Source organism: Rhinolophus ferrumequinum, chromosome 21 (genome assembly GCF_004115265.2).
Source record: "Rhinolophus ferrumequinum isolate MPI-CBG mRhiFer1 chromosome 21, mRhiFer1_v1.p, whole genome shotgun sequence".
In the NCBI taxonomy this organism is placed as follows: domain Eukaryota; kingdom Metazoa; phylum Chordata; class Mammalia; order Chiroptera; family Rhinolophidae; genus Rhinolophus; species Rhinolophus ferrumequinum.
Genome location: NC_046304.1, coordinates 26,228,046 through 26,245,465, shown reverse-complemented (window position 1 = coordinate 26,245,465; position 17,420 = coordinate 26,228,046). Strand labels below are relative to the sequence as shown.

At 36.3% G+C, this 17,420-nt stretch overlaps 1 protein-coding gene across 3 annotated transcripts; it reads right to left on the bottom strand.

The window, feature by feature from the left end:
- Window positions 1–294: 294 nt before the first annotated feature.
- On the bottom strand, window positions 295–12,237 carry RNFT1 (ring finger protein, transmembrane 1). 3 transcript variants are annotated; one of them, XM_033091182.1, is made up of 9 exons: window positions 12,174–12,237; window positions 10,354–10,807; window positions 10,059–10,135; window positions 8,862–8,962; window positions 7,825–7,978; window positions 7,040–7,198; window positions 6,275–6,340; window positions 3,114–3,215; window positions 1,753–2,498 (listed from the first exon to the last, which is right to left on the bottom strand). In XM_033091182.1, the coding sequence occupies exons 2-9, from the start codon at window positions 10,751–10,753 to the stop codon at window positions 2,364–2,366; spliced, it is 1,194 nt and encodes a 397-aa protein (XP_032947073.1). In that variant the 5' UTR covers window positions 10,754–10,807; window positions 12,174–12,237; the 3' UTR covers window positions 1,753–2,363. The 3 variants fall into 3 exon arrangements, with proteins under 3 accessions (XP_032947075.1, XP_032947073.1, XP_032947072.1); XM_033091181.1 differs by having other exon boundaries at window positions 12,068–12,224; XM_033091184.1 differs by lacking the exon at window positions 12,174–12,237 and having other exon boundaries at window positions 295–2,498; window positions 10,354–10,779.
- Window positions 12,238–17,420: the final 5,183 nt, after the last annotated feature.

Sequence of the window (17,420 nt, the reverse complement as noted above, 5' to 3'; positions counted from 1 at the left end):
ATACTAAGGTTCAACATGCTGCTTTCCGTATTGAAGATCCCTGCCTTTCTGTTGGATAGCACTCAGCAGCATTCACTGTATTTTGTGATCACAACGGAAAAGCTCCGTGTCACACATGGCTTCTGGTGTATGGCAGTTTCAGAACCATTACAGTGTGTCCTCATTCACCTTATTCACTGGATCTGGCACCGTGTGACGTCTGGCTCTTCCTGAATGTCAAAAGGATTCAGGACATTGAGGCAGCCATAACAGTGCAACTGAAGACACTCACAAAAGACGACTTTGAGAACTGCTTCAGAAAGTGGCAAGAATGATGGAATAAGTGTTCGAAACAAGGAATATTTTGAGGAAGGTTAATGGCAATGTGTCTTTTACTGTATAATTTTATTTAAACAGCGTATTGTTTGATGACATCTCATATCTAACGTAAGATGGGTAAAGTTTTGTATAGGCTACTTCTTATTAGGCAGTTCTATCACACTTGCCAAGATGATTTCTCTATAGAAGTTCTCAAATTGACTTTTTTAAAATAAAACATAGTAGCAACTCTTAGTGCTGATGAAACAATCTTTCAGATGTGATTTACAAAGAATAAATGGGTTTTTGAGTCCCTGTTCCTATTTTTGAGGTGAAGGAATAGAAGTAATGTTTCCAGTTCATCAGCATTGTTAATGGATGGCATGGCTCTCCTATTACATTTTCTCCCATTAAATTTATATATGAACTGCTTTCTTGTTCATATAAAAAACCCCAAAAAACCCCGCTATCCCCCAGTGACTTCCTTTGTTATTAAATCGTATTAAGAAACAAAGCTAACCCTATAGCCATAGGGTAAGTAGATATAATAAGTGGGTATTATAACCCATGTAGTAAGATGCTGTTCTTGTGTTTTTCACAAGAAGTCAGTTCATCTATCTTTCATACCCAAATTCTAGTCCCAAATTGCCTAAGTAACAACTATTAGCTTCACCACAAAGTCAGGAAGGTGACACAAGGCCAGATAAGCTTGTTTCAATATTTGCAATGGTTCTCCAAGTAGATAACAGTTAAATACATCATCACTGAATGAACAGAAACAGGTATATGTATAACCTGGCAATATTTACCTGAGGAAAAAAGTTACAGGCTTTCTAACATTCTAATGCCAATTTGGGGACCACATAGGCATGAAAGTGATTTAACCTGTAGCTGGTTGGTTATTCTCCTTACTAATCTATGCTGGTTTAGCCTTTGTCTTATCAACACTACAAGTTTGTTTTCTACCTCTACCTCCTACTTCTTCCCACTATGTCTTCCTTGTATACAAACTGATAGATGATAATAGAGAAAATGGGTAGAGGCCTTGTATCCAAACTTAGATATAAGCAACCCTTCAGACTTCTGTTATAGATCTTGGTTCCGCCTTAGAGGTTTCAAGAGGAAAGTGCTTCATTCCCTTCCCACCACACTGCCCAAATACTCAGAGGCCAACAACCCACACTAAGGCTTTAGGTTGCCACTGGGTGCATGCTTTCATCTCCTAAGGAATGGTGATTCAAACTTTCTTGGAGAAGACTAGTTATATAAGGGGAATTCTTTTCTAAGATTTGAGTTTGTCTTGTTACACTATTCAAATCATCAGTGAAGCCAGTTATTATCTGTATCAATTATTTTAATAGTTACTTCAAGACAGTCCATGGCACTATACAGGAAGCAAGAGCATGAACATTAAAGTTGATGGCGGGATTGTATGTATGAGGTCCATAAACAAAATGAAATTAAATCATCTATTCTCACTGATTACTAATAACACTACAGAGAATAATACAGTATTAAAATATATCATCCTCAGTTAATCTTCACTTAGAAAATCTGATATAGGTAAAATATAGCATTTAGAACTTTCATTTAAAAATACAAATTTTATGAAAATTTTAAGAATTTTTAGAATGGGAATTATAAAAGTCAAGCTAAAGAAAATTCTACTTTCAGATAATGTGTATCTTAAAACATGAAAAATATTCTTTAGTCTGGAAACATTGTCAGGAAAGAATACCTGAGTTCCTCTAAGATCTACTCGTTCTAGTTATCCAATTGCTGTTTTGGTAACATTAACAAGAAAACACACAATTTAACACTGCAATCACCTGTCAAATAATTAGGATAGAATAAATGTTCATATGCATCAGGTTGAACATTGCTTACATATTTTTTAAAACATAGGGTTCTTTCATTTAATCTTTTAAGTCTTATGACAATATTCTAAAACCATTTGGAAACATTTTCCTTAACTTCTAGCCCTGAAAATCCATTCTAATGTCTTTATCAATACTCACTGTAACCAAATACAATCAGTGTTTTGTGGCCTTAATACTTTATACAACTTAATATATTTGAAGGTGTGATGAAGTAGCTCCATCTTTCCATTTGTTTATATGGTCTGAAATCACAATTCTGCACAGTGGACATGTTTTCTCTCTGTTAAACCATAAGGTAATGCACTCTTCACAAAATATATGCTGTAAGAGAATTAAGAACTACATTTTATTCTTGATAACATTTTCATTTTAAATTTATCACTTTGTAAACAATCATACTCTTCAGAGCTGAAGGATTTTGGAGAGCACTAATCCCTTCGTTTTACAAATGAGAAAATGAGAAAGGATGACATTCAATGGTCTTAGGGGCAGAGCCTAGTTCTTTTGAATGTACTATCCATTTAATCAGTTTTAATCAAACATAAGCTATCCCTTGGTGATAACTTTAAGATCAAGTATAATGATTTATGCTCTGCCATAAAGTATAGGAAAGGGCCTTACACAATCCAGTAACAAATGCTGATATTCTAAAAGACTAGTATCCAGTTTTTAAAAATAGCCTGTTTTCCAATTACATTGGTAACCAGTTTGCCATTTGAATTATTTTTCCCCTTCATAAACACTCCTCTGCATGAAAACCATTAGAACATAAGGAGCAAGATTTAGCATATCTACCAAACCCCTAATCACAAATTACTAGTATGTGCCTTGAATAATTTCTGTTAAACACGAGTTTTTTTTTCCCTTATAACTAATAGGTGAGTTTTGCAAATGACAGAAAAGTGTTGTATTTAAGTTGCTCAAAAATATAATTACCTGACAGATGAGAAGAACTGGCTTTTGAAATTCAGCTTGACATATTGAACAAATATCATCCACATCTGCACATTGTCTCTTGCTGGCAGCCACTCCGTAACTCTGTGAAGATAAGAAGTTTTGTTCATCTACAAATTTCTTTCGTGTTCTTCCAGTGTGGAGGTGACGCTGTATTTCTCAAATCTCTCTGGAACTACCCTGTTTCCCCAAAAAGAAGACCTAGCCGGACCATCAGCTCTAATGCATCTTTTGGAGCAAAAATTAATATAAGATCTGGTATTAGATTATTATATTACCCAGTCTTATAGTGAAATACCAGGTCTTATATTAATTTTTGCTCCAAAAGACGCATTAGATCTGATGGTCTGGCTAGGTCTTCTTTTTGGGGAAACACGGTAGGCATTTGAAAACTCGCCCAAAGGATACAAACATTTCTAAGCTCAACTACATATGCAGAACCACGTCTTGATGGACTGAATCAAAGTGAACTCATTAATACATAATAGAATCTTGAAAGATTTTTAGATTCACTGGATTCCCAAAAAATGACAGTGCTCCAAATTCACTGATTCAATACTGGTTTAAGAGATTAAGTAATCTGAACTATAATTAAGTCTATATTAATGTATCAGGTGACCCTGTATTGCCAAATTGAGCCCACTTATTTATGGCATTTATTTATGGTTCAAAAAAGTCAATCCAGAGCTAGACTGATTGAATATAACTCGTGGAGATATTGCTTTAAAAATAGATTTCTGTGCTCTATGCTGGAGATTGATTCAATAGGTCCAGACATACTAGGATGTGACAACAGGAATCTAATTTTTGAAAGCTCTGCAGGTGAGTTCAGTGTGAAGGTGTGGGGACCACCAAACAATGTCCTGCCACTCAATCTAAAAATAGTTTTAATTATCAGTTACCACAAAAGAACATTTAGTACAGGAAAGTAAAAAATTTTATAAAAGAGCTGTAATTGCAAAATGTCACTTAGGTAGAGATACTGTCAAAATTAACTGGTTGAACAATACAATTCTTGGAATTTCCTTTTCTTCTAAGGTGTTGAAAATGTTTCTGATTTCTTCAAGATCTTAATAACTTCCTCAAAATTCAGTAGAATTTAGTTACTTACTAGATGTGACAAAATATTACAAGTGAGATCAGCTTTCTGTAGAAATGACTGGGAAAAGGTGGCTGAAGAGAAGTGAGAACATGGTAACGAGAGCAAGGCATGACTTGATTCAAGAACCTGAAGCTATGACCTAACTTGTACAAAACTGTACTAAATATTGAGGGTTACAAAATCAAACAGACTCAAAGAGGATGAAAATTTAAAAAACTAAGATGTTTTCAAGTTACAGATGGACAATGACCTTGGTTCAATTCCCCTTCAGTAAACTCATTTAGCAGAATATACTGCAAATACTTGTGCTGAGAAGCTTTTAAAATACCACTCTTGACTGGCATTTTGCAGACTCTTCCACTGAAGGTTTATCTTGGTGGCGATTGCCATTTCCCTGGCAAAGTTAAGGAACATATGTATACTCGTACATGTCATGTATTTATTCCTGAGTGATTCAGGAATAAATCAGAGTATTGATGACTGATTGTTTCTCTATGCCTCACAGAGAAGGAATATCAAACTATTGCAACATAAGCCTTACTAAATTATGGTAAAATGTCTGATACATAATGAATAAACTTGATCAAAGCTGAACTCTCAATTATATTGTATCTTGTCTAAATAAAGAAGTCTGAATAGTATGTAGCAAAACTTGTTACTACATTACTAATTTTATTTTAGGGAAAGGGTGCCTTGGCCAGTTAGTGTGGTCTACTTTGTAGATATAATGCTTTTTTCTCCTCAGCATACATTACTAGATTGGCATTCTTTTAAATCAGATCCCGAGTCCCAACCAAATAATTGTTGAAGTACCGAATTGATTGCAAAACTGAGGCTCAAACTCTGAAATCTGGTGACCATATCTAAGTACTGAGAACCTTTGAGGCTACTACCGTATTTTGCCGTGTATAATGTGCACTTTTTTGCCCAAATTTGTGAGGGAAAAATAAGGATGCGCATTATACATGGGTAGTACTAACTCCATGTCTATATAAATGTTTTTAATTCTTTTATTTATGCGTATGAGTTAAAAGTGTAACTCTAGAAATCAATAATGATATCCATATGCATACCCTGGAATACGACAGTAGGCATTGTTGAACTTATGACGAACATGTAAGCGACGAAGAGTCCCTGGCCTTATAGGATGCATAAATATCATAAATTTGTTAATGGTACATAAAATTTCTTGTACCTTGTGTCTGTTCTTGTGTTTTGTAATTATTTGTTACATAAAATTTCTTGTACCATAACATGTTAAAAAATAAATGCTAAAATTCCTTTATAATATAAAAAACAAGTACCTAAATGTAAACAAATAAAAATTTGAATTAAAAAATTAAAACTAAAGATTTTTTCCCTGAAAGTTGGGGCCAAAAACGCGCGCATTATACATGGGAGCACATTATACACGGAAAGATACGGTAAATAGCAAATGAGCCTACGACATCCTTTCTCTGCAATTTGTAACATCAGTAGAATAACATAAGTTTATAATTGACATCAGAGTCTCAATTTATTGTTAAATTCCATGCTGTGAACTTAATTGTGAACACAGAATTGAGTGTTGGTGGGGAAATTTTTCCAGTAAGAAAATTTCAAGGGTCATTATTTTGGTAATGAGCTTTTCCATATACACAATGAATTACAGTGGAAGTGCTTTCATAGAAGCTGAATAAGGAGTTAATGTAACTACACAAAGCCACCATCTGTGGATTAAAAAAGGAAGAACAAAAGTTCATGACAAGATTTTTAAGGGAATGTTTATAAAACCTTAAGACTGTCAAGTGATTTTAAGGGGTAAGAGGCACACTCAAATACATAAGCACTGCATTAACTATCAGGTGGCTGTTAATGTGTAGGTCAAGAAATTGATCATAGATAAAACTCCTAAATTATTCTCATAGCCCCAAGTGCTATGAAAAATTAAAAAAAAAATGTAATTATGAAATCCACACTAGTAAAACTGCTGAGTTAAATTTTTATAATGAAGAAAAAAAGGTTAAAAGTGTTTCCTCTTAACAGATTAAAAAATACTTACTGGTCGTATAAAAAATATTTGCAAAACCCGTCTGAAAGTTCTTAGATGTCCAAAAAAGTCCAAAAGCTAAAAGAGGAAATAAATAAGAGGTAATTCATTAATTCAAAGAGCTTTATCTATTAACCCCAGATATCAAAGCTAAAGTCCCATAATATCAAGTACAGATATAAAATTAATGCTCACTGCATAGCACAGCTAATCATTTCAATCTAAATATATTTAAAGTCCAATTATGGAATATTTTACTCAATTTATAGATTTCAGCCACTCTTAACCAAAAGTACATATGAATACCCAGAATTACAATTTGGTCAAGCCAAATAGAAAGTTAACTATGTAACAGACAAGGCAATTCTACCTGGTTCACATGTTTTTAACATAATTAGATTTTAAAGTTTCATAAAGTAATTAAGTTCAGGGAAGCAGGCATAGAGGGAACAGGATAAGAAACCCCACTAGTTTGAGAATTATGTGTATGACAGATGCTACTGTTGCAGATGGGTATGCTCTATTCACCCTTTCCCCCTGGTTTAGAAAATCCATGTTATATGTGGAAGTCCACTCCCCCAAGAAAATTTGAGAACCACTGGATTAAGGTAAAGATATATATTTCCATTTCTCCATTTCTAAGTAGACATAGAACCTACTATTACTTCAAACTAGTGGTATGACGATAAACTAAAAGTTAAAGAGAAAAGTAGTATGTAAACTCTGTAATCATGATATGAGTCATTATGCAATGACAAGATTTATAACGTTACCTACTTTCAGTATGAGGTAGAGTAAAGCCAGCAATATCCCAAGACTCCATCTAGTTACATTACCAAAGTCCCCATAGCTTATAAGGTAACGAAACCAAACTGGTATGGGAACAAAAGTTCGGTAATACTGACATAATTCTTCTAAAAGCATATACCAGTAACCCTAAAAAGGGAGGAAAAATATACAAATTAAGCTACCCAAGCTGCTTATATACATATCACAAACACTTCGTATTGGACTGAACATCATGAGAATATGGCACAATCACAGATACCTATAAAATTCATCTCCATGACAGTGGTTAAGACACCACCTCAACCTGGTTCTCACATAATCACTGAGTGGTTTGTTTTCGAATAATTTTTAAAGAATGACAGTGAATGTTTTATGTATACAAGTAAAACTTATGTATGTTTTTACTGATTAGAAACATATTAGTTTTTATTGACTATGGTAAAAACACTGAATAATAGCATACAGTTATCAATTATGAATTGATAATGCCCTGAAGGAGAACAGAAGTTCAAATCTAAATAATATTTTTCCACGTATGATGTGGGGACTGATTTTTAGGTGATTCTGAAGCAAACGTAATTCTGCTTTTATTGGAATAGATTAATATTTAGGTTCAAGTCTGAGCAAATGGTTGCCAGTCTGAGATAACATAGATAATTAAAATTAGGTTATTTAGCAAACTGAAAAATTATAAATGAAGTAATTATTTAAATGAATACTAAATAGCATTAATGTAGTCTGTTAACATCGTTCCAATAAAACATGTTTCTTACCTTGGATTTAAAAGGCATGATGAAAGAAGGCACCAATAAAATAAGGCATTTTAAGCCCATGAAGAGGAATTTCAGAATGAAGTCTGTAATTCCAACAATCCAAAGTACTTCCCAGAAGCTTGAATGGTCCAAAGCAGGATTTAAAAAAATTAAGCTACCAAGAGAAAAACATGAAAACTTACCAGAACAACATACAATAATGAAGAATTCATAGGGGTTTTTAATTTGCTACTGAATATTTTAATTTGATGTGTAAATATATGAATTTGAAAAATGTTAAGAGTTCACATAAACAAAATGGAAGATCATTTTGCTTATTTTAAAGAGACTTTTAAAATGTCTGAATTTCAAATCTTTCCTCCATAGAATAGAAAAAAGAACAGTCTTCCTAGCTTGTCATGGTTGATACCTTTTTAGCCTATAATCTGAAAAATTCACTAATTTTAGATATCTGCCATTTTCTCAACCAACTCCCAATCCAATCTGAGTGGTATTGGCTCCACCTACAAACTATATCACAGATTGTCCATATCTCTCCAACTCTACTGAAACCAAGACTTAAAATTATTTGATTAAAGCCAAAAATTCAGAACACTTCTATCTAACATGGAAACTTATCAACTACTGTCCTTTAGCAAGTCTTATCCTTATTTCCAGAAACAAAGATCAAGTGTTCTTACCACACAATGTATACCTATATCAAAACATCATGTGGTACAACTTTGAAGTATATATTTTTGTCAAAAAATAATAAAAATCAAAAAACAAAGACTACCAACAACCTAAAAGTACTTAATAACTACTAATTATGTAAGTAAAAATTTAAGTGTCAGAAATATTTATTGAGCACCTGCTATGAGCCAAAGCACTGGGTATACAAATCTGAATAAGTCACTCAGAGCTTACAATCTTGGAAGGAGACGGATAGGTAAAAATTGAACTCTAACAATAAATATACACAAGTAAGATATATGCAAAGTGCTATGGAATACATGATTGTATAAAAAATGTGATTGTGTACTTGGACCTCTAATTACCTGTAATAAAGTGACTGAGAATGAAAGGTGTAATATAAAAGAACAGAAGATCCTGCTAAGAATACCAGTAACCAAGCACATTGAATCTTTGAGCACCTTTCCTGAAAAATAAACAATTTTATGATTTGTTACTTTGAATTATGCCAGAATTTTAAATATCATTAAACTAAATTATTGTACTTTAATGACTATTAGCTTAGAATGTTTTAAAATGATTAATCTTATTAAAAATAATAGAATATCTGTTAAATTGTACATCACCACACTATTTTATATATCTTTAGTGAACAAAATAGAACTCATTTTTAAACAAATTTTAAAATACATGTTTCTTCATTGTACAAAAACATTACCTATGTTTCAAAAAAGCCAAATCTACAAGCTGATGTAAAGGACCCACCCGAATATAAACTTTACTTCTGCAGTTCCCTATTTTTGCCTGACAAAACAGAATTTTTAAAAATGCATTTAAGTTATCAGGATTTATAAGTATACTTTTTAAATTCTCAGACATTCAATAAGAATTTAATAAGGTGATTTGTTTTTAAAAATTGTTTTAATTACTAATTTCATTAAAAGTTTTACTGTAATAGTTTTAAACTCTGAATTAAATTTTTATGGTTTGATAGGTTCTAACTACAAATTTCCAGGTCAGAATGCGTGATGCTTTACACAGATACTGCTCTTTAAAGTTGCTTGAAGGTGAAATTTTATACACTAATTCTATTTTTCTCAATAATTTATATGAATAGGACTCATAAGTTATGGAAAAACTTCTTGTCCTTAATTTTCTTTAAATATGAGAGATATAAAAACCTCAATATCCATTTATTCAGTTTAACTTTTAAATTTTACAGTGCAACAGCTAACGTATTTAATGATGATTATATTACTTGTTATAGTTAAACTAATAAAACATGAAGGCGCTTGACAAATCAGATCAAATAGTGCTTTCTAAACCTTTTAATTCTATTTTTTCATTTTCTATCAGGAACCCAACATATAATGAAAATAAGGTGAAATAATTCAGCATTAGGACAGATAATTTATTCCAGGTCATTTAGATAACAATGTGTCATGGATGTTACAATATATTTAAATTTGCCAAATAAAACTCTTAATTCCTATTTCTCTCAAAAATGAGTATATAATCTACAGAGAAACATTTAGTAATTTTTAGTTGCTTGTTATACTTACTCTTAGAAAAACCTGATTTACAATGCTTTTGTTTGCATACATAAAAGTTGTAAGCAGCCCAATTCCAACAGAAATTCCTGTTAGAAAATAAGTTCCAGTTAATTGAAAGAAAAAAACAACAACACAATGAAATGAATTTAAAGGAAACACAATCTTAAAAGCAGAAAATAAGTAACTGAAATACATAGTTTAGATTTACTGTAAATAAATAAAATTTATTAATAATAAATTCAGTAAATAAATAAAATTTACTGAATTTAGCAATGAAACAATTCAGTATTTTATTATAACCTACCTGTTATATGCTGCATAACAAGTTTGACACCCAGAATCAAAATATATGGAAGGCTTTTTTGCAGCCACTTAAAGAGATACCGGAATTCTGAGAAGGAGCTACTATTATGATCTCCATACTCCATGGCAGTATCATCAGGCTGCCTTGCTTCGTTATGGGAGTGAATCCGTGAGCGACTGTGTACACATCCATGGGTACAGCTATGGACACCTGACCTTGTATTTCTGGAGCTTGGATTTTCAGCACATTCTTTAGGTATGGAGTTTATCTGGATATGCACATCTCCAGAATGACGACAAGAACTTTCTGTCAATCTTGTATGGACACATTGGGAGGCTGAGGCATCTTCACTGCCTGCAGCTCCTGGAGGACTGTGCAGTGGGCTATAGTTGGCTTGCATGACCCTTGAATACTTTCTTGTGATCCAGATTTCTTTGCTTCAGGGCTCTGTCTCCTAAAAATCAAACAGCAGAAAATAGATTCTATGTGAACAGTTAAATACAAGCAATATATTGCTCACTAGCAATCTTTTATTCACTAAAGGAGATGCTGATAATCATAGTAGATGAATTATTTTCAGGCTATCACTTGTTACTAGACTCCTCCTCCTTTACTTAATGCAGAGGGTCTGCTGTCCTACACAAACTATCCCTTAGGGAACATCTGCTACAAAAGGAGTTGAGTTTCAAATGCCTCCAGTTTTCTAATGAAAGAATTAGCAAAACAGTCAAACTATGGGTGACCAGTAGATGTGAATAATGTGAGTACTAGTTCTCATTAACATTTGAATACTTCAATACATTCACTCTGCCCAACTGGAGCAGTTTCATCTCTACATTTCATAAAAATCGTGTGTTTTAATGCTTGGAAAGGCTAGGAAAATAAATCTTAATGTCTTATTCAGTATCATCGTGGAGAACTAATAAACATTTCACTTAGGCGACCTATAAATTTCGTTTTATGCTGAAACAGCTTTCCCAAAGCTACTAAAAAGGCTTCCAGTAATTAATACCAAGAGTATTACCTCCCCCCCCCAAAAAAAATATTACCCAAATACCTTTAATAGGGAGACTTGGGGAGTCACCACGTAATTGCTAGGTGCCTCTGGTTTGAATAAGGATAGTTACACAGTATGCCCAATAAAAATGCTACCGTGGTGGGTGTGTGGGTGTGTGCATGTGTGTTGCAGGAAAGAGGACACTGGCAGGGAAGGATCCCTAAATGACCAGTGTGGGCAGGCGTCGAGAGTTGGAATCCCAGCTCACAAAACGCAGAGCCTTATCCCAGCCTGCCTTTTCTATAGAAGAAAGCTAGGGTTAATGTCATGGCAAGTTCTGTGTCATTCTAGTTCATTTCTAGGTTTGAATTTTTTTTTTTTTTCAGTTACAGTACGGCGGTTTGGTTTTTAGTACCTTTCACTAAAAGCTTTTACCGATGCTCGGATGCCACGGGTACTACTTACTTCGTTAAACCTCTGAAAACCGAGATTGGGCGCAACAGTGTCTTTTGTATCAAAACAAAACAAAACAGAACCCTCGCACTTTCCTGCCTGCACGAGCAATAAGGAGAAGAAAAAAGGAAGGAAGAAAAGTAAACGAAAACACTTCCGGAATCCCCAGGACAGAATTTTCCACCCACGTTCGAGCTTCGAGTGCTTCAGTTATTCTCCCCAGAGCCCATTCGGCGTCCACCGCCTGCTCCCCCCTGGCCTGACCTCTCATGACGATGAACAGACGGAGCCGTCGGCAGTGATCGCACAAGGAGCGGGAAACGCGGCCTCTCGGCCCTCAGTCAGGGCCATCACCTTTAAAACACACTACCTGCAGTTCCGGCCCAGCTCGGAGGCGGAGGTGGTGGTGCTGCTGGCGGTGCTGGTGGTGCTGGTGGCGGCGGCGGCGACGCGCGCGCTCCCCGGACGTCCTCACGCGCGCGTGTCCGCCCCTGCGCGACGCGTTGAGGGACAGGCTGCGATGTGGGTGCCCGACGGGCGCGAGACCGCGTGGGGGAGTGGGCTGTGGGGAGGAGTGGGCTGCGCCTGAGACGGCCTGCACAGGTCTGCATTAAGCAAAACCGCCGACATGTATGTGCGTCTATATGTGTAATCCGCCACACGTCTCAGCGGTCTGGATATTTTGAAGTTAAAAATGTTTTGACTTCGAGAACCTGCCATCAAAGGAGGAGCCTGATGTCGGGAACTGTGCTAGTCCCGCCCCCGGCTCGTTCCTCAGGATTCAGGGCCTCGGTCCCGGGTACCTCCCCACTAGAGGCTCCGGATCTCCCAGGTCTCGCTTCGCGGTCGCCTCCCGTGACCCGAGTTGGAGGAGCCACGTTAGCAAGGGTTTCTGCGCGTCTCTGGAAAAGTGGGGCCGGGCGGAGCGACAGCGTTAGGGTTTCCGCGTTGGGTTTCGCGAGCTTAACTCCTGACCTAGTTGTGGCTGGGCGGTGAAGTTTGACCAGAACTGCGTTTTCGTTACAGTCCAAAAGTTGCACCATATGAACTAGGCCCTGTCAAAAGCTGAGTTCAGAAGCATAGAGAAGTGAGGGAGAGTTTAGGTAGGGGATGGAAGTAGAAGTGAGATTTTAAAAACCTTGTCTTGTACGGGATATAGGGTACTTTGTACTGTCTTCACTATAATTCTGTTAACCGAAATCCGTTCTAAAACAAAAGGCTCATTAAGAAAAAGCTTACGCAAAAGAAACAGTATACCCTGCCTCTTTCCTCTCCCGCCAAAATATTCTTTAAATGATAAATGTAGTCCATGATTCTCTCCCATCCCCCACAACCACCAATAACCTTTCCAGTTTGAACCCCAAGCTGTATACCGTTAGTTTATAGAAATTCACGTTAAGTAAATAACTTGATCGTCTTCCTACAATTCTTGAAATTAAATATTTCATGCCATATGGGCTTAGTTAACTTAGGCGAGGAGTGAGGACTTCAGTCTTTCCTCACTAGAGAGGATAAATTTGCATACATATACACACGTTTTGAGTTGAATCTCTAGTGAAAAGTGTGCTACTTTGTCTTTTTATTGGTCACTACCTGAGTTAAAACCATTCACAACAACTTTGCCCAAGTTAGCTTGCTGGCTCTTTGAAACCCCGGAACAGTGAAATTGTGTGTACCTCCTTTTCTCCTACATTAAAGCTGAATCCACTGTTTAACCTCGGTTATCCACTTTGAGACTGTGCTTAAGTCAGATTATTAGTTCTATTACCAAACCACTTCCCTTGGTTGGAAAGCCCTCCACCCTGGCCCCACACCACCGGTATTAGATCTGCTTCTCACTGTGGATTAAGATAACTGGGTTTTTAAAATTCATAAGTCTCCATGAATTTGGCTAGTGTAAGTCTTCCCAACAAATTAGGTTTGTGGGTCAGTAAGGCAGTCTTAGTCCATTTGGGCTTCAATACTATAGACTGGGTGGCTTAAAAAGAACAAATTTATTTCTTACAGTTCAGGAGCCTGGGAAGTCATCGCGCCAGCAGATTCGGTGTCTGGTGAGTACTTGCTTCCTAGTCCATAGACAAATGTGGTTTTGCTGTGTCCTCATATGGTGGAAGAGTGGAGGGAGCTCTTTGGAATATCTATAAAGATACTATCGGTCGTCTCATTCATGAAGGCACTACCCTCATGACCTACCCCTACTTCCTAATACCATCATATTGTAGGTTAGGATTTCCACAGGTGAATTTTGTGGGGGACACAAACATTTGGTCTATAGCAAAGGCTGAGGGCCAACTGAAGTGAACTTTTCAAGGAGATTTATTTGTATGTAATCTACCATTCTAACTGCAACATGGGTGTTTTTACTTTAAATATTACAATGTGGGAGAATTCAGGAAACAACAAAAGAGAATCTCACATAATCCAGCTACAGTTGCAATAGAGCATCAGTATGTTTTAGTACATTGATAATTTTAGCATATTTGGTATATTTGTAAATTTAGTACATTTACACACCTTAATGTAATGTTTAAATTCTCATTTTAATGTATTCATAACACATTGAAGGTATATTGAAGGTATACATATACACATTGAAGGTATACATATTGAAAGTTTATTTGTACATTTAGAACTGCATTCCATTCAAATAACTTGACTGAAAGTAATGTTTGAAGAAGTAAAGAGTGCTGAATTGATGAAAAGATTTGAGACTTAACTGATAAATTTTCTTTCTACTGGCATCTAGAATGTTGGAAACGGACACTTTAATTGATTAATTTAAAAAAGGATTTGCTGTATAGCTACTAAATGTCAAGAATTGTACGAGAATTTGGAGAGATAGACATTAAAAAAGACACAGTCCCCATCCCACAGTGAAATAGTGGTTAGACAGGTCTCCAAGCAAATAATTATATCGGAATAAACACTATAATTGAAAGTTGTGTGAGATGCAATGGAAGCAAGAAGTGGGAGCATTTAACTGTTTCAGGCAAGAAATGCTTCGTTGAATTTGTGGTATTTGCGATGAATCTTGAAGAATAAGATGAAATTTGCCAAGACACAAGCAGTAATAGGACATTCCAGATAGAAACAACATTATGTGTAAAGTTGTGGTATTGAAATTCCATGGCCCTTTGAAGGACTTCATGTTTGTTTCTGAAAGAGGAGGGTGCATATGAGGGACTAGTAAAAGAAAGTAGGGGCTAGAATATGAAATAATTTTTTGGGTCTCATTTAGGAATTTATTCTATAGTTTAATAGTCAAAGGGAAGCTATTAAGTTTTAAGCAGCAGAGTTATATGACCAGATTTGTATTTTCCAGAAAATGTACATGCTGATAGCTTATAGCAATGCAAGCTCAGTTAGGAGACTACTACAAATAGTTGAGGTAAGAGATGAAAAAGTCTTGAACACCTCAGTGAAATGGGATTTAAGAAGAAGAATGGGATTGGAGAGATTATAAAGAGATAGAATTAATAGGATTAAGTCTGGTAGATTGTTGCAGTTATGCCCCCCTTCTTGAGCCAGTTTTCCACACCTACCTTTATCCACACACTTGGGTAGTCCTCTCCCTGAAACTCACGTGACTTTCATATGTGAGTCAGGTGACTCTTGTATGACTTGCTTTGGTCATTGGGATAAAAGCAATTGTAATTTAGCAGAGGCTTGAAAAATGTTTGCACACTGGGGCTTGCCCTCATTGCTGACAACCCTTCTGCCACCATGTAATAAAATCAGGGCTGGCCTCCTAGAAGATGAGGAGCTGCTTGGAGAGAGGCCCCAGGTGTCCCAACCATCTCAACATTCCAATTGAGGCCCCAAACATATGTGTGAGGCCATCCTAGACCATCCAGTTTCAGCTGAGGTGTTTCAGACCAGAAGAATCAGCTAGTCAACCCACAGAATCACAAGGAATAATATTTTGTTTCTAAGCCTCCAGATTTGGAGCAGTTTGTTTCATAACAAAAGTGAACTCTAAGTGACCAAGCAGATGTGGAGTGGGTAAGAGGAAGTCTAAGATGAATCTCCATTTTGTACCTTGGGATGGATGAATCAATATTGGAAAACTGTAAATTTTACAACGAGTAAATTGGTGGCATTACCAAAGACAATAGGGAATATGAATATATATATATACAATTTAAAAAATATTTTTACTAAAATACACAATATTATATTAGTTTAGGTATACACAATAGTTATTCAATATTTATATACCTAAAGAATGATCACCATGATAAGTCCAGCAACCATCTGACGCTGTACTACACTATCACAATGTTATTTACTATATTTCTTATGCAGTACATTACATTGCCTTGACTTGCTTGTTTTACATATGGAAATTTGAACCTCTTATTCCCCCTCCCTTTCCCCTCCCCTTCTTCAATTACATCTGACATTCAATATTATATTAATTAAGTGTGCAGCATAGTGGTTAGACATTTATATAATTTAAGTAGTGATCCCCCTGACTGGTCTAGTACCCATGTGGCACTATACATAGTTGTTATCTTGTTATTGACTATAATCCCTATGCTGTACTTTACATCCCCATGACTATTTTGTAACTACCGATTTGTACTTCTTAATCCCTTCACCTTTTTCACCCTGCCCTCCAAATCCCCTCCCGTCCATCACCCCAATAAATGTAGTGCCCATCTAGTAACACCATACATAGTTATCATAATATTATTGACTATATTCCTTATGCTATACCCTAAATCCCATGACTAATTTGTAACAACCAATTTATACTTCTTAATCCCTTCCCCTTTTTCACCACCGTTTGACCCTCCTCCTGTCTGGCAACCATCAAAATGTTCTCTGTAGCTATGAGTTTGTTTCTGGTTTTTTCTTTTTCTTTTTTTTTCCAAGATTTTATTGGGGAGGGGGAACAGGACTTTATTGGGGAAGAGTGTGTACTTCCAGGATTTTTTTCCAAGTCAAGTTGTTGTCCTTTCAATCTTAGTTGTGGAAGGTGCTGTTCAGCTTCAAGTTGTCCTTTCAATCTTAGTTGTGGAGGGCGCAGCTCAGCTCCAGGTCCAGTTGCCAGTTGTTAGTTGCAGGGGGCGGAGCCCACCATCCCTTGCGGGAGTCGAGGAATTGAACTGGCAACCTTGTGGTTGAGAGGATGCGCGCCAACCACCTGAGCCATCCGGGAGCTCAGGAGCAGCTCAGCTCAAGGTGCCTGTTCAATCTTAGTTGCAGGGGGCGCTGCCCACCATCCCTTGCAGGAGTCGAGGAATTGAACTGGCAACCTTGTGGTTGAGAGCCCACTGGCCCATGTGGGAATCGAACCGGCAGCCTTCGGAGTTAGGAGCATGGAGCTCTAACCACCTGAGCCACCAGGCTGGCCCCAAGCACAGCCATCTTGACCAGATCTCTCTGGGGAATATATTTTTTAAAGACCAGTTTGGTGAGATAACAAGTTTTGGAACTACTAAGTCTTAGGAGTTCTTGGCACGTAGAGATGAAGATACCCAATTGAGAGATATAAAGATCTGGAGATAGAAAATTTGGAGTAAAAGCTGTGGCTTTGAATGACATTACCCATTTCTTTCTTACCAGTTTTTGGAGCTTTGTTGTAGATTCCTTGGTATTTTATACATAGATA